Raw genomic sequence first — 21,302 nt, 5'->3', positions numbered from 1 at the left:
CGGTTACGGGCCGGATTCAGCCCGTGTTGCCGAACCCTGTCCTTGATGTTTGGCCTCATTGTGGTCCCCCCCCATGTTTTACAACCGATTCACCAGGTTAGTTCTATCTCCGGCTGCTTCATGTTGTCGGCGGCTGCACATCCAACCAAGAAAGAAGAGAAGAGAAGAGATGCGACGTCACTCACAGCCGCCAACTGACGCGCTTCCCCAGACTGCACAGATCGTTGTGAAATGGCGCAAAGAGACAAACTGGGCAGGGACTGAAGACAGCGTGAGAATTCTGTCATCAGCGTGAGAATTCTGTCATCAGCGTGAGAATTCTGTCATCAGCGTGAGAATTGGCTGAAATGCGTGGCGTGAGAGTTGGCAGCCCTGTCTAAAGCCAGGATGTGACAACAGACGCACAGGGAGACACATACACACAGGGAGACACATACACACAGGGAGACACATACACACACACACACACACACACACACACACACACACAGGGAGACAGACACACACACACACACACACAGGGAGACAGACACACACACACACACACACACACACACACACAGGGAGACAGACACACACATACACGGAGACACACACACACATACACGGAGACACGCACACACACGGAGACACACACACACACGGAGACACACACACACACGGAGACACACACACACACACACACAGAAACACGCGCACACACACACAGGGAGGCACACACACATACACACCTTTCCTTCCCCCCCTCCATCCTCCCCTCCCTCCCTCTTTCCTCCCCTTCCTCCGCCTCCCTCTTTCCTCCCCCCATCCCTCCCTCTTTCCTCCCCCTCACTCTTTCCTCCCCTCTCTTTCCTCACCCTCCCTCTTTTTCCTCACGCTTCCTCTTTCTCCCCTTTCTCCTTCCCTTCCTTCATCCCCTTACTACATTCCCTCCCCCTGTCTCTCTGCCTCCATCCCTCCCTTTTTTTCTTTCTCTCTCTTTTTCCCCTCCCTCTCTTTTCCCAATGGGGAGTCTGGCGGGCACGGTGCAGCGTGGATTGGCGGCGCTGGCGCTGCCGTGTGAGTTGAAGGGCAGGAGGGAGGGAGGGAGGTTTCCACGGCAGCCGGAAGCGCAGCGCTCGCAGACGGCGCACAAAAGCGCTGACACCCGCTTCCCGGGACCGACGCGCTTCCCCAATCCGTGCAGATCGCTGTCATGTGGCGCAAAGAGACAAACTGTGCAGCAAAGATCCTATAGCACCGCTTAGGATCTTTGCTGTGCAGGGACTGAATTCAGCGTGAGAATTCTGACTTCAGCGTGAGGGCGTGAGAATTGGCTGAAATGCGTGAGTGTCACGCTCAAAGCGTGAGAGTTGGCAGCCCTGTATACACACATGTGAATAGGTGTCATAAAATCAACATGCAATGAATATTCTTTAGCAAAAGAACAAGCACAAGAAAAAGAGAATTTGTGAGGGTCAAAGGCAGAATTAGCCAGCTGTGATGATGCTGACGGCCTTTCAATGCTGTGCTACTCCATGTATCTGGTACTTTGGTGAAAGGCTTGCTATTCTAAAATCAATAAAACAAGGTTTGAGCCGTGCATCTGACTGCTGTAATGAACGGTCTATTACATTTATGCTTTTTAAAACATGAAGCTGCATCCAGTGCCCCCTGCAGGACACCTGCTGTAGTTCAGCTGCACTCACCATTGTTCCAGCAAGTTCTCTTCCTTCTGGTGTAGATAGCCAGATCATTCTACTTGCATGATGAGCTCTGCTTAATATTTCTGATATAAAGGTTGCCGGATTAGTCAGTTTTGATGTCTGTTGACACATTAATTCTTTATGGTGAGAATTCTTTTTTTTTTCTAACCTCCTGGACTTTCCAAGTGCAAGATGTTTTCTGTTACACTAGAAGTTTGTTAATTGGGTAAACCAGTCCTGATTTATCTTCGTTTTAGAAGTTTGAGTAAAAAAAACATTCCTGTGGAGAACGATTGTTCTACGGTATATGTAAGACGAGGGATATGAAACCATGTTGTTACCCGTGGGATTGTTTGCATTGCCTATAACGCATGAATAATTACATGAAATACAATTTGTCAATTCAAATCAAAAGATTTTTTAGCAAATGTGAGTTCTGTACGAATGAAGTTGATAAAACCAAGTCACAGCGTGAACAAAGTATCAACAAATTCCCAAGTCTGAAAATCTGATTTGAGTTGGAAAAATCAGGATGGATTCTGTGCATATCTTCTGGAAATATGATAGTAATGTCTGGAGTCACCAGAGACTATGATGGGTGGAATCTTGAATAAAAAGCACTGCAGGACTTTTGGAGAGAAATGGACAGATGACGTTCTTAAAGAAGAGTCCTGTCCCGAATGGTCAGCTGTCCGTTTCCTCCACAGTTGCAACTGGTTCACTGCGATCCTCCAGCAGTTTGAATTTTCAGCATAATGCCTCCACTGAAATACTTGAATGCAAAATGTAATGGTCTTGGCCTCTGGTACCTGATGACCAATGTCATTGCCACAAAGGCAAAACTGTTTGAATTATTTATCCTGAATGGTGCAGAGTAATCTCGACAGCTGGTGGCAGGTGTAAATATATATAATGAGGACAAGATCTGACTCGAAAACAAAGTCACTTTATATTAATGGTGATACTGAAGCAAGTGTATGAAGGTAGCTCAATAGCATGACGACCACAAGGTTGTCATGGGTTTATCTCCTTTCTGACTGATATCCCCTCTAGTATTAGTTAAGAAAGAGGAGCTAAATGGTGATGAGACTTTCCTTAGAATTGACACCTTTTTTCTGTTTCATTTTGTAGAACCAAAATGCCAACCCACAGCCGACTGCACAAGATTTAGCTGGTTTTTGGGATATGCTGCAGCTTTCCATTGAAGATATTAGCTTGAAATTTGATGAACTTTATCATCTCAAGACAAATGACTGGCAACTAGTTGAAATGCCAGAAAAGAAGGTAACTGCCAATTTTATCCAAGAATTTGGGGCTTACCAGTGAATTAATCAAAGGATATTTTGTAATCTATGCTAGTATAGAGATTGATTCATTTGCAGAAATACTCCATGGAAAGGTGTAGGTGCATAGATGCATCTTCATAGCAAATGCAAATTGAGATTAAAATGTACACTTTAATTTAACCTGGCCTGAAGAGCGAACTAATTTTTGTGACATAGGCTGAAATTTCCGAGATTCATTATTTTTAAATTGACTTATTGGCAATGTGATTGACTGAGGATTATTTTGAAGTGACGAAAAGGGGTGGTGCAGCTGGTAGAGCCACTGCCTTACAATGCCACAGACCCATGTTTAACCCTGACCTCGGGTGCTGTCAGTGTAGAGTTTATGCATTTGCTGTGTGATCTAATGAGAACGAGTGATTGATGATTGGTATGAATTTGGTGGGCTGAAGGGCCTGTTTTCATGCTGTACCTTTCAATCAATCAAAAGGTATACCTTTCTATGTTGCTGGTAGGCATTCACCAAGGACAGTGCCGTTAGCCAGCAACACATCACAAGGGCTCAGGAGATAGCTCTAGCAGACAACATTAAGGATAATCCCAAGAGATTTATGCACATAAAGGGAAAAAGGATAACCTGAGAGAGTGGGACCCCTTAGGAATCAAAATGGTCAACTGTGCAGAGGCACAGATGGGCAAGGTCCACAAGGATGTCCCCTTCGCTTTTACCGCACTGGGGCAGTCTGTGTTATGGTGCTGAAGGACCTGATGTGTATGAAAGAAGACAAATATCCCGGGCCCGATTAGATATATCCAAGGCTGCAGTGGGAAGCTAGAGAGGAACTGGCACATGCCTTGGCTGCCATTTACGAGTTGTCATTAAATGCAGGTGAGGTGCCGGAAGACTGGAGGGTGGTAAATGTTGTGCCTCTATTTATAGAGTCAGAGTAATACAGCATGGAAACAGGCCCTGCGCCCAACTTGCCCACACCGGCCAACATATCCCAGCTACACTAGTCCCACCTGCATGTGTTTGGTCCATATCCCTCCAAACCTGTCCTATCCAAGTACCTGTCTAACTGTTTCTTAAACGTTGGGATAGTCCTCCTATGGCCGCTTGTTTGATACACCCACCACCCTTTGTGTGAAAAAGTTACCCCTTGGAGTCCTATTAAATCTTTTCCCCTTCACCACAAACTTATGTCCTCTGGTCCTCGATTCACCTACTCTGGGCAAGTGACTCTGTAAATATACGATCGATTCCTCTCATGATCTCTTAAGATCACTCCTCATCCTCCTGCACTCCAAGGAATAGAGTCCCAGCCTACACGACCTCTCCCAATAGCTCAGACCCTCAAGTCTCCAAGAAGAGTTGCAGGGAAAAGCCTGGGTATTACAGGCCAGTGAGCCTAACATCTGTGGTCAGAAAGTTACTGGAGAGTATTCTGAGGGATAAGAAATACATGCATTTAGATGGACAAGGACGAATTGGGGATAGTCAGCATGGTTTTTTCCAATGGGAGGTCGTGCCTCATGAATCTGAGTTTTTTGATGATGTGACCAAAAAGGTTGATGAGGGCTGAGCTGCAGACATTGTATACATGGATTTCAGCAAGGCATTTGAAGATGGGTCTCCACCCAAAACGTCACCCATTCTTTCTCTCCAGAGATGCTGCCTGGCCCGCTGAGTTACTCCAGCATTTTATCAGGCATTTGACAAGGTTCTACATGGTAAGCTGCTCTGGAAGGTTAGATTGCATAGGAGAGATAGCTGGAGAGATAAGAGTAGGGGAATCGAGAACCGGAGGACATAGGAGTAAGGTTTAACATTTTCCACAGGTTTTGGAGATTTGACTTCCTTGGTTGTCTTCCAGACCTTGGGTGGATAATCTGTTCTTCTTCTTGGTTCTTGGTTTCTTGGTCCTCCAAAATATGTTGTGAAAAATTGTTATTTTGTACCCATTCGCACATGAGAATTGGACTTTTTACTTTGTCATTACATAGATAATCCTCCAATCTTTCTTAAAATTAGAACCATTTTTATTATGGCACGAACTGCAATTGGAAATAGCATTTGATTATCCTGGAGCTTTATCTTTCTTTGGTATTACTGATCTTAGAATATAATTGTTACTGATTTCAGACTTCACTTTGCAACAGAATCTGAGAATTAGGACAAACGATTGTAAAACAAATTCTGGTACAGTTGATAGAAGACTCTTGTACTACAAACAGCCGTCTTGATTTAGGTAGTTACTTACATCTTTTCTAATATTCATAACTTTTCTCCCCCCACTCTCCCAAGGAAGAGAAAAAGCTGCCCCCTCCAGTGCCAAAGAAACCAGCGAAGGGTAAAACTCCTTTAAATCGTGAGAAACTGACGGATTCAGTTGACAAGCAACGGCAGGAAGCTCGCAAGCGGTTAATGGCAGCTAAGCGAGCTGCATCTGTGCGGCAGAACTCTGCAACAGAGAGTGCAGATAGTATTGAAATATATGTTCCAGAGGCACAAACCCGTCTGTGAATTGGAGCGTACCTTTTGTATACATTTTGGACCAACTTAAACATCTGTGGTCTGTGCTATTCTACAAGCAACAATAAGCATCAGATAATAGAATGAAGTGCTTATTAGTACATTTGACATTGCTATTCCATGTCAAACTCCCAAAATCCTGTAATGTCAACTCTGATATCTCATCAATGTGTACATGGGCTGCCATGCTTCCCTGTCATTTGCATGGCTTTGTCTTATCTGCAGCCAACTTTTCTGTAAACCAATTAGTTTGTGTTCATCCCTCAACAGCAAATTGTGTTTTATCTAGCATACAGGAAAAGATCTTGCTTATTTTGAAAAAAGTACATCAATTCTTCTTAAACTGATGAAAACATTTGAAGGAAGATGAAGTTTCTTGAATAACTAAACCAGAGCTCAATTCTATTGGGTTGTTGCCACTTCTGAGAAATGTATTCATGTAATTCATCTGCAGAAACTGTAGCTTTGCAGATTATGCTTCCATTGGCTCTGTAAATTTAGAGTGCTGCTGTAAAATGATGTAAAACCACTCTACCATTCAGTAGAGCAAAGCAATAGAGCATTTAAATGTTCTCACATTTTTTCAAATGTACAGAAGTGATATAAAAACTGTTCAGAATTGTAGAATCATTTTATGAAACAAGCACATACAGGAAAAAGGTTTTATCAAAACCAATCTGGTATTTGAACCTTTTGGAATGTGTTATTGGATTTTGCAGCCAAACTTTTAAAGAATTTGTCTCATTTGTTATGGTTACTTCCTCAATCTAGCAGTAGATTAAAGTGGTTGTTTATATGTAGATAACTAGTTTAAGTATACAGATGAAGATAAACTATGGAGAGAACCATTGTTTTGATTGACTGAAGAATCCTGTTAGGTGCAAGTGTCCTGTTCAAAACAAGTTGGCGAACTTTCATAAAGTGAAGCACTACCTACTAGCTTTTGTCCAAATATACTTTCTATAGCCTAATATTCTCAATTGTTTTCATCTTCATGCTGCACAGTGTCATACTTAGAAGATTGCCAAATGTTTACTGATCATATTTTCACTTTTAATATCTGCTTTTAGCAGGAGATTACATTTTGAACATTCAGATATTATTTGCAGATTAAATTTGAGGAAAAGATTTTAATTTCAAAGATTCACTGTTTGAAATCTCATTTGGTTATAAAGCATTTATGTATTTATCGAATGATTACTCATCTGGGATATTACATGCACTTTTGCCTGAGCTTGTTCAGATAAGATCATCAATGACGAAGTGATGAGGTTTCTTATCCTCAAACTGTCATTGTCAGGACTCCAATCAAACAAACACAACATTTTCCATACAGGGATGTCTGGAGATAAAGCTGCCTTCTAGCTTGAGTTTCTTGTGCTAGTACTGTCACTCCCATAAGAGAAACTTGTAAGATAAAATATGTCTTCGAATATATTATATTACGGCACAGTGGCACAGCGGTAGTGTTGCTGCCTTACAATGCTTCCAGCGCCTGAGACCCAGGTTCAATCCTGACTATGGGTGCTGTCTGTACGGAGTTTACGTTCTCCCCGTGACTGCGTGGATTTTCTCCGAGATCTTCAGTTTCCTCCCACACTCCAAAGGCGTACAAGTTTGTAGGTTAATTGGTTTGGGTTTGTATACTTGGTTTAAGTGTAAAATTGTCCCTAGTGTGTGTAGGCTTATGTTAATGTGGGGATTGCTGGTCGGTGGGCCGAAGAGCCTGTTTCGTGCTCTATCTCTAAACTAAAAAAATGAAACTATTATCACAGATTTTTATGTTTTAAATTCCCCTGAATGCTCCTAATTCTTTGACTCCTGGGCCTGTGAACAATCTTATGTTTTAACCTCAAGACAGCAGTTGCAAAGATCCTGAACCACATTCCTCAGTTCTGCTTTCGAACAGCTTGACTAAATGCAAAATCTAAACATATGTAAACCCAAGCTGTATGAGGTTATATGTGCAGCAGAAATCAAAAACCTGATATTTTACAGAAATTAAATAATACCAAAGGAGTGATGCATCAATTTAAAGCCTCACTTTTCAAGAATACCTGGTTTATAGCTGAAATAGATGAAACATAAATCATTCCTATTTTACCTCGCTATAAATTAGTGTTTTTTTTGGTCTTTAATTGTATTCAATGTAAAAATGTGATACACTTTGTGATATAATCTTTAATAATACCATTGGCATTGGGAATGACTAATTCCCATCTGATTTGGAACAAAACTTGCAACTTGGGCAAATGTTACCTGAAATTAACTTTTCATATAAGACTGCTCATTGTAAATGGCTACTTGACACTTTTTATGACACTAGATCTGATCAGTTTACTTCTGCACAGGATAACCCTGTAATTTAACTAAGGATTGCAAAGGAAATGCTTGGAGTTCACAGCAGTATGAAAATCTTCAAGGGCAAGAACTAAATTAGTGCAAATTTAATATCCCCATAATGTAAAAGAATGTATGAGAAATGATTTACAATTCTCTAGTTAGTAACTGTGGTACTCTCTGGTAATGAGAATAAAAATGATAACCACTGATGAAGTTGCTGCCTCCGTAGGGTTGAGATTCTGTTGTTGAGATAAAGTACAAGGTGCTACAATCTGACCTGGTGATGCATCTGGCTTAATGAAGACCGAGTCTTCCATTTCCCAAGGCAACAACATGCATGAATACGGCACCAAAAGGTTGCAGAAGTTGTATTTATCCCACGGAAATAGTTATTGTAGACAAACAGGAAAAGTACAAATCCTGTAAAGCTATGCAACATATAGAGATAATTGCTCACATCTGCAATGTAATGACTATTTGTCAACTGTTTTTTAGGGGATGGAGAATTAATGATATTTATGATTTCAATTTATTTTGTAAAGTTATTGAATTTTTGTTTTGCATAGGAACCTTTTTTTAAAAACATTCTTAAAGAGATTATTTCATCATTGTGATTGTTTGACTATTGGCATTGCTATAAGTATGGCAAGAAAAAAAAGAAATTAATTTGCTGCATAACCCTTTTCCTTGTTGCCCCTCATGTTTTAAACCCCACCCTCAACAGGCAGACATATGCTGCATGAGTGGTAAACCAGGTGGCGTGTAGCACCCTACGAAACAAGTCCAGATGAAGGGCTAAAGTGCCTTGAATCAGGATAGTAGCATATAAATAGGAATATAAAGATACAATTTCGACTGTTTCAAGACTTCATTGCCGTTATTATTTTCTGTGCCAGAAAGGCATCCAAATTATCTGTACTTTTTTGCAATATTTATTTCAGATTACAGTACATTCAGCATAAGCACTTTATTTTAGCATGACAATCTTTGTACTGCAGTTAAATTCATAGTGATGAACCGAGGCAGTTCACAACTTTTTTAGAGCATCATGCTGTGAATTTCCAAGATGCACATTAAAAGACTTAATAATAAGTATAAGGGCTAACTGATGGATCGCTCTAAATTGTTCTTTTTTGAGGTGTTTGTAAATATTGTTGATAAAATATTGTGTATTACATTTAAGGACCAGTTTGCAGCACACTAATATTTCAGTATTGAATATTTCACAACATTTCATTGTACTTCAAACAATTGGAGCATGAAACGTTCAGTGCCTGGGAAAGGTAGTATTTTGCATATTCTAACATCTGAGTAGCAAGAAGCTTGAATCATGGTGAAATCACTATAGATCTGTGCTCTGCAGAAACTTGTTTTTTTGTCAAGGCTACATTTTGGTTTTGTTATGTTAATATTTTGTTAGATTCATTGTCCTTTTACATATTCTCCAGCAGTCGGGCTCGAGTGACTTTCTATATTTTAATGTGGGCAAGTAAAGATGAGAGTATCTTGTCTGCATGCAGAAATAACTGTTCAAAACAGTCATGTGGTGGGAACTCAATAGATTATGGAGATATTGCTCTGTGCATACAGTTTTTCCCCATAAACTTTCTGTTGGAGCTCATGCACTTTGATTAGGGCTTGATGGAACCAATACTGCTCTTGCACATTTTTTATTAAATTAGAAGCCATTGTTGTGCTTGGAAACACAATTGAGTTGACTATACATTAGATATGAACTTCCAGTGGTTAGTGATTACAAAAAATGCTTCTGCTGTGATAAATTATTAGTGTCCCTTAATAGTTTTCACCATTGTTCTTTACCAGCAATTCCCATAGGGAATCACTTGCTTGGTTGAGTTAGGAATTAAACCGAGTGCAGTGAATGAGTTATAGTTTTTAACATCAGCGATGTGATATCTGACAATGGGCCACCATCTTCAGAACTGAATTCCTGGTGATCCATTCTCAACAGTAAAAACATGAACAATTTATTTGGTTTAAAAAAACTCAACACCTGTTAAAAACTTGTTTTTAATTAGTTGTACACCAATTTTATTTTCACATATTATTATTTTTTTAATCTGTTTTGTTATGTACCCACAATACATGAAACATTAATGGAAGTATTTTATATATATATATAACTACTTATGTAGCATTGTTCATGAGCAAAAATAAAATTTGTGTATCTTCTCTCTCCATATAATCTGTATTTTCCTAATTCCTTGTATTTCCTTTTGTCTGTGACGTACGTTCTAAACTTTGTTTCCATTTGGTTTGTCCCAGGCGGCAGGTTCTTGCAAACTAACTGTTTTGTCGTGTGTCCTTTTATTTGGCATGTATGCATCTGCAGGTTTTATATGCATGCAATCTTCTCTCTGCTGACCTTCTCTATGATGTTGGATTCCTATCTTGGTCGTGTAATTGTGGATTAGCATCGCTTTCCACAAGCTAAAATGCATAATCTTTAACCACCTTCATACAAACTGCAAATCCTTACCATTACTCATTTATCTACCTCACCCCCACCATCTTTCACTTCAACATCCCCTCTAATTGTCCCTCGGCCATCTTGAGACAATTTTCTTTATTCAGTGCTGAATACCAATGGTTATGATTAGATGATCGTGTCTTTGCCGTGCTGTGTTCCTGAGTGGAGGAATTTGCACTTATATGCAATACATTCAGGTATGCACATGATGATACTTATCATGGAGCATCTCTGGAGAGAAGGAATGGGCCGAGCCCCTTCAGATCATTCTCTCCAAAGATGTTGCCTGACCCGCTGACTTACTCCAGCATTTTGTGTCTACCTTTGATTTAAACCAGCATCTGCAGTTCTTTCCTACACAATACTTATCATGGAGCTTTACCCTCCCCTCCATTGTTGTTTGATACTAGATACATGTATAGAGACCTACGGCACAGAAACAGGACCTTCAGCCCAGCTTATACATGCCAATAAAATGCCCCATCTACAGTAGTCCCACTTACCCGTCTGGCCCCAAACCGCTCTAAATATTTCCTATCCATTACCCGTCCAAATGGCGTTTTTATGTGCCTCAACTATATATTGCAACTCGTTCCATATGTCCACCCCTCCTCTGAAAGTGGAAGATGCATTGTATGTGGTCCACCACAGCTTTGCACCACCATTGTTGATGAAACTTTTATTGTGGCATTTTGTCTTCCTTTGCTAGTTGGAAAACGATCAGGTTTAATGAATAATTTGTATGGTCGTTAGTTTGAACAGAAGAGAGAAAGGCTGTTTCACATACTCGAACTGGCGAGTGAAATGGAGTAACATTTTTTACTCAAGATAACTCGACATATTGGTTACAGCAGTGATCTTGTTATTTAGTTTATTAGAGAATCAAGGAACAATGTCGGATGGAACAGGTTTATGCCTGATAATGTAGTTGGAAGTTCAACCATGTGGGTATAACAATCCAGTTTATCTGATTCAACACTGCACCTATACTCTGCCTTTTCTTGCTGTCTAACATGTATGATGCCTTCAGGCCAGTGTTAATTACTGGCTTATCCATTTGCAAGTTGTGGGGGGATTATGTTTCTGTTGCCCTGCCCTGTCCATCTCAAAGATATAATAGACTTTCAGCTTGCAATCTGTTGCAGAATTTGGTGTTATGAGTTGTACAGCATATAAACAGGCCCTTTGGCCCAACCTAACCATGCTAACCAAGATGCTCATCTAAACTGGTCCAATTGGCCTGTATTTGTACCTGTTCAAATATATTGTGCCTGCCTCCAACACATCCTCTGGCAGCTCAGGTATATTACTGGTATAGTACGTCAAACTCCATATTGGCTTTTTTCCTGCTATTTTGCCCGTGTGGCATTGACTTTAAGTCTACACATACCAGTTGTCAAATCTATGGGGGGGGGGGGGGGATACAATTTTTTGTTTATTATGTAATTTATCATGCTAAAAAACAATTCTTGTTACAGAGGTGTTTTCAAATTTTGCATGGTAAGGCTAGTCTGGAAGTTTGGATCCTACGGAAACCAGGGTGAGCTCCCCAATCAGATCCAACGTTGGCTTGGTGGAAGGAGTGAAAGGATAGTTGTGGCAATTTGTTTTTCTGGTTTGAGGCCTGTGACCAGTGGTGTGCCACAGGGGTTGTGTTGCGTCCATTGTCATCCATATGGTGAATGTAGATAACAGACAGCAATGTAGTTAGCATTGATAGTAACTTTTCAGATGACAATCATTGTGGTGTAGTAGATGGGCAGGTACCTACATTTACAAGACCTGGATCAGTTAGGAAGGTGGTCCAAAGAATGGAAAATGGAATTTAATTCTGATGTGTGAGGTGACAAACCGTGGACAGTCTAGTAGTACAGGTGCATACGTCCCTAAAACTGGCAAGTCAGGCGGACAGAGTGCAAGTAATGGCCTTTGCCCCATGCTTGCCATAATAGGGAAGAATATTCAGTCCAAAAGTTGGGACATGATGCAACTGTACAAGTCATTGGTGGTACCATACTTGGAGTATTGTGTTCAGTTCTGCATGCCCAGCTACAGGATGGATGTCATTAAGTTAGAAAGAGTGCTAAAGAGTTTACCAGAATATTAGCCAGGATTATGGGCTTGAATTATGGGGAAAAATTAGATAGGCCGAGACTTCTTATTTGAATTGTTAGAAGCTCATGGATGACCTTATTGAGGTGTACAAAATCATGAGCGGCATGGGTAAGATAAAAATCAGCGTTTTTCCCAGGGTAGAGGATTCAAAAACTAGAGGGCATGGGCTTAAGATGAAAGGGATGAGTGACTAGAGGCAACTTTCTCATTCAGAGAGTGATCTGTATCTGGGATGAGCAGTCAGAGGAAGTTACAGGAGTGGATACAATTGCAACTTTTAAAAAGACATCTGGACAGATAATATAGATACAAGACAAACACAAGCTGGAGTAAATCAGCGGGTCAGACAGCATGAGAGATGCAACGAGACCTGGGTGTCCTTGTACATCAGTCACTGAAAGTAATCTTGCAGGTACAGCAGGCAGTGAAGAAAGCAAATTACATATTGACCTTCATAGCGAGAAGATTTGAATATAGGAGCAAGGAGATCCTTTTGCACAGGGCCCTGGTGAGACCACACCTGGAGTATTGCGTACAGTTTTGGTCTCCTAATTTGTGGAAGGACATTCTTGCCATTGAGGGAGTGCAGCGTAGGTTCACCAGGTAATTCCTGGGATGGCGGGACAGACGTATGATGACAGAATGGGTCGACTGGGCTTATGTTCACTGGAATTTAGGATGAGAGGGAATATTATAGAAACATATAAAATTCTTAAGGGATTGAACAGGTTAGATGCAGGAAAAATGTTCCCGATGTTGGGGGAGTCCAGAACCAGGGGTCACAGTTTAAGAATAAGGGGTAGGCCATTTAGGACTGAGATTAAAAACTTTTCATCCAGGGAATTGTGAATCTGTGGAATTCTCTACTACAGGCAGTGGAGGCCAATTCACTGGAAGTGTTCAAGAGAGAGTTTGATGAACGGGGTACTGATTTTGGATGATCAGCCATGATCATATTGAATGGCGGTGCTGGCTCGATGGGCTGAATGGCTTACTCCTGCACCTATTGCCTATGTTTCTATCTCTGGAGAAAAGCAATAGGTGACATTTCGGGTCGAGATCCTTCAGTCTGAAAAAGGGTCTCGACCCGAAGCGTCACCTATTCCTTTTCTCCAGAGATGTTATCTGACCCGCTGAGTTACTCCAGCTTTTTGTGTCTATCTTTGGTTTAAATCAGCACCTACAGTTCCTTCGTGCACAGATAGATAGGAAAGGTTTGGAGGATGATGTCGCTAGCCCAGTATGTCACCTTGGTTGGCATGGACAAAGTGGGCCGAAAGGATTGTTTCCATACTAAACAGCTCTATGACTGCCACCTTTTTGTAGGAGAGATGGTATTTACTGTAACTACGCCTGTTTTTAGGTACCTGTGGTGTTCTTGGTCATTATTGTGCATGTGCAATAAATCATGTAAACTGGATACAGCTTGCATCAAAACATTTGCATCATCATTCTCCTGGACACAAACAGATATTTCATCCACTGACTGGAGATGAAACGTAACTCAGATTGGTGAGAATCTATGCTTCTGTTTCTACGAGTTATATAATCTTGCATTAAGCTAGATAATATAACCACAGATTTGGTAAGAGTGGACAGTATAAATCCTTGGTACTAAATAACAAAAATACAGATGATAGGTCTAAAGCTTGTCATTGAGGTGAGGGGACTTTTGTAACAGGAGTATTGTGCTTTGGTTTTGTTGCAGAAGAGAATAGCCAGGATGATACTAGGAAGAAGTGATAGGAGTTAGTTACTGGAGATATATAGTGCTGGTTAGTAATTGGAGAAAATCAAATGGAGATTTAAGAGGTATTCAAAATCATGAAGGCTTTTGACAGAATTACTTCTTCCCAATGGAAGAAGGGTCGGAAACCAGAAGACATGGATCTATAACAATTGGTAAAACCTTGGTGTGCTATTAACATTATGAATGCATGTCCTGGAAAGGTGGTGGAAGCAGATTTAATAGCAACTTTCCAAAGGGGATTGGATAAATAGTATTAATAAATATCCCAGAGGAGTAGAGAATTGTGATAAAGAACTGGCATGAGTGTGTTGGATAAATGTTCCTTCTGTGCTGCACCATTCTCAGATGTTATGACCAAGGCAATATTGAAAACTTGAGCAGTCATAAAGCTTATGCTGGAGATAGGTTTGGTACTGCAACCAGTGGCGGACTGGGTCTAAAAATATTGGTTGCCAGGAGACAAAGGGGGCCCACTTCATCAGGGGCCCATTTGCCATCGGGCAAGCTGACACCCTGGCCAGTCCACCACTGACTGCAACTAAAAAAAGGTGCTGATCAGACAGTGATTTGCAGAAATGAGAGCACATCCAAGTCCTGGAGATACAAGGAACTGGATGCTCTGCTGAGTCCAGAGTCTCTTGACTTTTGTTCCTCCGGCACTTCGTTTTTATTCAAGTCCTGAACACAGCGAGTTCTGTTTTGGATTGTTGGTCTTTCTGAAAATAGTGCTCGATGCAAAAGAACAGATCAAATAAAACTCACCAAAAAAAAATGATGATGTATTTTACATTTGGGAATAGAGTGACAGACTAAAGGGGAACACCGGTCCACCACCGATTTTCCGGCAACTACCTTTTTTAATCCGGACAAAATTACTAGAGCGCACTTGAAAACTCCCCTCAACCTCATCAGGACTTCCATACCAATCAGCAGGTCGAATCTTCCCTATCCCGGCCAGGGTTGTGGAGCTCTGGCCCGACCGGAGACTGCAGATCCGTTTCCGTAGCTGATCTCCTCAGCAGAAGATCTGTTCCCATAACTGACTTCTGAAGCCAACTTTGCGGAACGGTATCTCGGCCGCTTGATGGTCTAGATTCCTCTCGAGTCCAGCAAAACGGATTATCCAAAATTGCTCCAAAGCCAAGAGTGCTGGAAAATCAGCGAAGGATGTTTACATCAGCGGCGGATCTGTATACATGTGTTGCTTTTCTAAACTGGGAAATTTACCTTACCACTTTCATATCTCAATTACAAATGCATGCCAATGAAGCGGGACTTTCTTACACAATATGGAGATCTGAGTAATGAGACTCTGCTCTTACAGCCTGATCCCATATTCACTTTGATGAAACAGGTTTTGAAGGTGTGATGAATCTAAGCTTACCGTGAGCATTTATTTTTTACATATGGTGTAGCTGTCGAAAGGCAGGCAGTCTAGTGTCAAATGTACTGTGGATCTAACATGCACAAATTGGTGCTAGCTCACCTGCCGAGTTCCTCCTGACAGCTGTTTTGCTCAGGATTCCAGCATCTGCAATCATTTGTCTCCATTAATGACTGCACTTGCTTGATAAAGTTCTGGGTTGATAGAAAACAAATCTTGATTCATGAAGTGTGTTTAAATCTAAACATGACATTGTTCATCCTTCATTTGGAGTATGCGTTTTCATAGGAATGTTCTATTATATATAAAACATCTCGAAAAGTGGTAAATACCAGGATAACTACTTAACAATAATTAATAGCTGTGGTTAAGAGGAAGATTTATAATTTGCTAGTGTCTTCTTTATAAATCTTTATTTTCTGGGGTTGCAACCCATTTCTTTGGTTGTAGTTTTTTTTAGCACCATCCCTTCTTTGCAACTGTCGTTTATGAATTAGAAGACAGTTTAGCCCAAAGATTATGGTTTAGCCCAGTTTACATCAAAGATGGATTGTTTACTTGACAATTTACCACAATAAAGACCGATGATCCACGGGAACAATGGTCAGTGCGGTCAGACAGCAGCTCCTTCACATCCAAATAACGGTCCGTGTCACATTCATTGATGGTCCTCCTTGCATTTATTACCGTAAAAGATCAGCTCGATGACTGTCAGCTAGCGCTGGTCCCTGGAGCGGCCTCGCCTCGTCTCGTCTCGTCTCCCGCTCGTTCGCTCTGTCGGCGACTTGGAGCAGAGCCCGCGCCTCCTCATCACCCCTCACCCCGTCACCCCCCCTCACCCCTCACCCCTCACCCCGTTACCCCCCCCTCACCCCGTCACCCCGTCACCCCCCCCCTCTCACCCCGTCACCCCCCCCCCTCACCCCGTTACCCCCCCCTCCCCCCTCACCCCGTTCTCACCCCTCACCCCGTCACCCCCCCCCCCCTCACCCCGTCACCTCACCCCGTCACCCCCCCCCCCCCCCCCCCCCCCCTCCGGGCACGGGCCTTCTGCCTCGGCCTTGCGTAGCTGTCAGCCCGGCCTAGCCACCGCCACATACGCTGTTGAAACTTCCTGGCCAGGCCAGTCCTCGAGGCGTCTTTTTTCGCACAGGTGTGGTTTGATTTATTGCGAATATTGCTCTGTAAAAATGTGGCACCTTCAAAAGCGACCGTTAGGACAGGCCGAATTTGGAATATTGGTGCAATGTCCACTTGCTGGAAAATGTGAAGGATTTGGAGAAGTGTATGGATAGGACAAGTTTGGAGGCAAAGGCAGGTGGGACTGGTGGAGATGGGACATTGTTGGACGGTGTCAGGCTGTGGGCCGAGCAACTTTTTCGTTCAAGTTCGTGACCCAAATCACGGCATGACCTCAATTTTTAACATATTGTGTAAAAATATTATAAATCATACCTGAAACCAAAGATCATATGCTCTATGTTTAAGAAGGAACTGCAGATGCTGGAAAATCGAAGGTAGACAAAAATGCTGGAGAAACTCAGCGGGTACAGCAGCATCTATGGAGCGAAGGAATAGGCGACGTTTCGGGTGGAGACTCTTCTCCAGACTGTCATCTGCTCTATGATCTTTGGTCATCTGCTCTATGATCTTTGGTCTTCTCTATGATCTTTGGTCATCTGCTCTATGATCTTTGGTCATCTCTTTGATCTTTGGTCATCTCTATGATCTTTGGTCATCTCTGGTCATCTCCTCTTTGATCTTTGGTCATCTATGATCTTTGGTCATCTATGATCTTTGGTCATTTCTTTGATCTTTGGTCATCTGCTCTATGATCTTTGGTCATCTCTTTGATATTTGGTCATCTCCTCTTTGATCTTTGGTCATCTCTATGATCTTTGGTCATCTGCTCTATGATCTTTGGTCATCTGCTCTATGATCTTTGCCTGAAACTCGTCAAGACCCAAACCTGCACATACCGAGGTCCAATCAAAGCACGTTTGACATTGAGGTCGGACGCCAATTGACCAATCCCACTCTTTGTTTCATGGCCGCTAGGCAGCGAGGGCCCTGGGATCATGGCTGCCTCCTCATTACATCAAAACAATAGCAAGGTTTCCAAGGAATAAAGGTAATGCTAACCTTGCTGATAATTTTGTTTTACAATTGATTTATCTTTATAAAGTTATGATGTGAACTGTGTAAATAAAAATGATAAATAACAAATGTAGAGCTAGGGTTCGGATTAGCAGGGCTGCAACATTGGGTGAGAGTTGGCAGTGAGAAATTGCGAGAGACCAAGCCCGAGAGAGCGTAGCGACCGAGGGGAGGGGGAAGTCATGGGAGGGAGGTGTCCTCCCTCCCATTGGTATGAAGCTTTTGCATTTTTCTGCTTGAAATTGTGCAATCTGGTGCATACTATTGCGAGTCTTTTAACCTACACTTGAATGCAATATTTATGCTTTAAATTGGATTCGCTATGAATAAGGTTAGGCTAAATTACATTCCTAATTACATTCCATAGTAAAGCCTGATCAACAGGTGCAGCACATGAATGATCTTAGTATATTCAGGTATGGAAATGAGATTATTATCAAACACTTGGCCCATGTTGACCAACCTGGGTCTCACTGCACACCTGGTACTACTCCTGACCCTGACTCCAGTTGCATACCTTCTCTCATTCCTGACCCCGAGTCCAGCCTTACACCTGGCCCCCTATACTACCCTGATCATAGCTGCTTACCCCCTTAGGTTCCCAGTGCTGAACACTCCCATTGTCCCAGCTTTGACTGCACACCTAGCACTATTCCAGACCTTGACTCTGGATGCACACATGGCGTTGCTCCTAGCCCCTCTGCATTGACAATATATCTGGCCCACACATAAAGCCCCATATTTGACCCCCTGGACTTAACCTATTACTTTCAAGTCCACAGGTCCTTATCTAATGCGGTAATCTTTTATGGGGCACTTCACAAAATTTGCCACATCCATTAGCTTCCTTGTTATCTCACATGCTAGTTACTTTGTCAAATAAGTCATCAATTGGTTGAACACAATTTCTCATCCATAAAATTATACTCACTCAGCTGTATGTATTCTGTTACCATTTCCTTCATTTTCCTAACAAACTGTCCTCTGAAATCATTTTCACCCCCAATATTTTCAGTATTTTGCTGTCTTCCTCTCAGCTAGGACTTTTCCAAAATGCAAAGTCCAATAACTATATATTTAAGCAAAATTATTCTATTAAATGTGATCTTGAGAGTACATAATATTTTCTGTGGTATTCATAACACAACAATGATAAAAAGATGTTTAAGAAGGAAGGTACACAAAAAAGCTGGAGAAACTCAGCGAGTGCAGCAGCATCTATGGAGCGAAGGAAATAGGCAACGTTTCGGGCCGAAACCCTTCTTCAGATAAAAAGATCTTTGTTTTGATTGCACCTACCAACATGCATACATTATTATACTGTATTACTGTTAATATGTACCGAGGGAAATGTTTTGTTCCAATGCTCCCCATTCCCAATTACTTTTACATTGAAGTTCCCCGCTCACATCTGGCAGTGCTCTGTCTACACAAGGGGCCACAGAGCGTTTTTGAAAGCGGGGATGCTGAGCGATCATTGATCACTGGCCTTGGGGGTACCCGGCGAGGGAGTGGAACAACCGAGTGAGCAGAGGGTGTGGGAGGGGGGTATCCCCCCCCCCCCCCCTCCCACGGTAGGGACTTTTTGAAATTTGATGTATTAAAATCATGTTTTGGTGCATTGTAGAAGTATGATTTCAATGTTTTTTGTTTGAAGTATTTTTCAGTTAACTTTTTAAGGGGTAACTTTTTCCACACAAAGGGTGGGTGTATGGAACAAGCTGCCAGAGGAGGTTGTTGTGGCGGGGACTATCCCAACATTTAAGAAACAGTTAGACTGATACATGGATAGGAGAGGTTTGGAGGGATATGGACCAAAAGCAGGTAGTGTAGCTGGGACATGTTGGCGGGTGTGGGCAAGTTGCGCCGAAGGGCCTGTTTTCACACCGTATCACTCTATGACTACATTATACCTCCACCATGCATGAATGTTTCAAAATCAAGTGGCCGAGTTTTATTGCCTTATACTCAAGCATAGAAACATTGAAAATAGGTGCAGGAATAGGCCATTCGGCCCTTTGAGTCAGCACTGCCATTCAATATGATCATGGCTGTTCATTAATAATCAGGGCCTCTTTCCTGTTTTTTTCCCCATATCCCTTGATTTCGCTAGCCCCAAGAGCTAAATGCAACTCTCTCTTGAAAACATCCAATGAATTGGTGAGGGATGGAATTCAGTCCCTTGCGAGGGAAGACATAGGGGCTGTCGAGGTAGAGTCACTGTGGATTGAGTTGAGGAATTGTAAAGGCAAGAAGACACTAATTGGTGTTATGTACAGAATACCAAATAGTAGCCCGGATGTAGGGTGTAAGTTGCAGCAGGAGTTAAAACTGGCATGTAACAAAGGTAATGCCACTGTGGTGATGGGGGATTTCGATATGCAGGTAGACTGGGAAAATCAGGTTGATTCAGGACCCCAAGAAAGAGAGTTTGTAGAATGCCTCCGAGATGGATTCTCAGAGCAGCTGGTAATGGAGCCGACCAGAGAAAACGCAATTCTGGATTTAGTGTTGTCCAATGAATCAGATATGACAAGAGAACTCGAGGTAAAGGAACTGCTTGGAGGTAGTGATCATAATATGATTAGTTTTAATCTGTAATTTGAGAAGGAGAACGTTAAATCGGAAGTGGCAGTGATGCAGTTGAACAAAGGGGACTATGAAGGCATGAGAGGGGAGCTGGCCAAGGTAGACTTGAAAGGAATCCTAGCAGGAATGACGGTGGAACAGCAATGGCAGGAATTTATCGGCATAATCCGGAAGACGCAGAATCATTTAATTCCAAAAAGAAAGAAAGATTCTAAGGGGAGTAGGAGGCAACCGTGGCTGACAAGAGAAGTTAGGGATAAAACTAAAAGAAAAGATGTATAACACAGCAAAGAGTAGCCGGAAGCCAGAGGATTGGGAAACTTTCATAGGACAACAGAAGGAAACAAAACGGGCAATACGGGCTGAATAGATGAAGTACGAGGGGAAGCTGGCCAGGAATATAAAGAAGGACAGTAAAAGCTTCTTTAGATATGTTAAGGCAAAAAGAGTAGCAAAGTCAAATGTGGGTCCCTTGAAGGCAGACACGGGTGAAATTATTATGGGCAACAAGGAAATGGCAGAAGAGTTGAATAGGTACTTCGGATCTGTCTTCACTAAGGAAGACACAAACAATCTCCCAGATGTACTGGAGGACAGAGGATCTAAGGGGGTAGAGGAACTGAAATAAATTTTAATTAGGCAAGAAATAGTATTGGGTAGGCTAATGGGAATGAAGGATGATAAATCCCCTGGGCCTGATGGTCTGCATCCCAGGGTCCTCAGGGAGGTGGCTTTAGAAATAGTGGACGCATTGGTGATCATTTTCCAATGTTCAATAGATTCAGGATCAGTTCCTGTGGATTGGAGGATAGTTAATGTTATCCCACTTTTCAAGAAAGGAGAGAGAGAGAAAACGGAATTACAGACCAGTTAGCCTGACTTTGGTGATGGGAAAGATGCTGGAGTCAATTATTAAAGAGGTAATAATGGGGCATTTTGATAGCAGTAAAAGGATTAGTCCAAGTCAAC

The 21,302-nt window shown here is 42.0% G+C and overlaps 1 protein-coding gene across 4 annotated transcripts in view; it reads left to right on the top strand.

Annotated features, from left to right (window-relative positions):
- The window catches only part of dlgap4 (DLG associated protein 4), a 246,338-nt gene extending 239,691 nt beyond the window's left edge, over window positions 1–6,647 (top strand). For all 4 annotated transcript variants that reach the window (XM_033041285.1, XM_033041287.1, XM_033041288.1 and 1 more), the window contains 2 exons: window positions 2,817–2,969; window positions 5,277–6,647. In XM_033041285.1, the coding sequence (XP_032897176.1) occupies window positions 2,817–2,969; window positions 5,277–5,495 (372 nt within the window). In that variant the 3' untranslated portion in view covers window positions 5,496–6,647. The remainder of the gene's footprint in view (window positions 1–2,816; window positions 2,970–5,276) is intronic.
- Window positions 6,648–21,302: the final 14,655 nt, after the last annotated feature.

Source organism: Amblyraja radiata, chromosome 23 (assembly GCF_010909765.2).
Source record: "Amblyraja radiata isolate CabotCenter1 chromosome 23, sAmbRad1.1.pri, whole genome shotgun sequence".
In the NCBI taxonomy this organism is placed as follows: Eukaryota; Metazoa; Chordata; class Chondrichthyes; order Rajiformes; family Rajidae; genus Amblyraja; species Amblyraja radiata.
The sequence above is the reverse complement of the archived record's forward strand: the minus strand, read 5'-3'. Positions and strand labels throughout refer to the sequence as shown.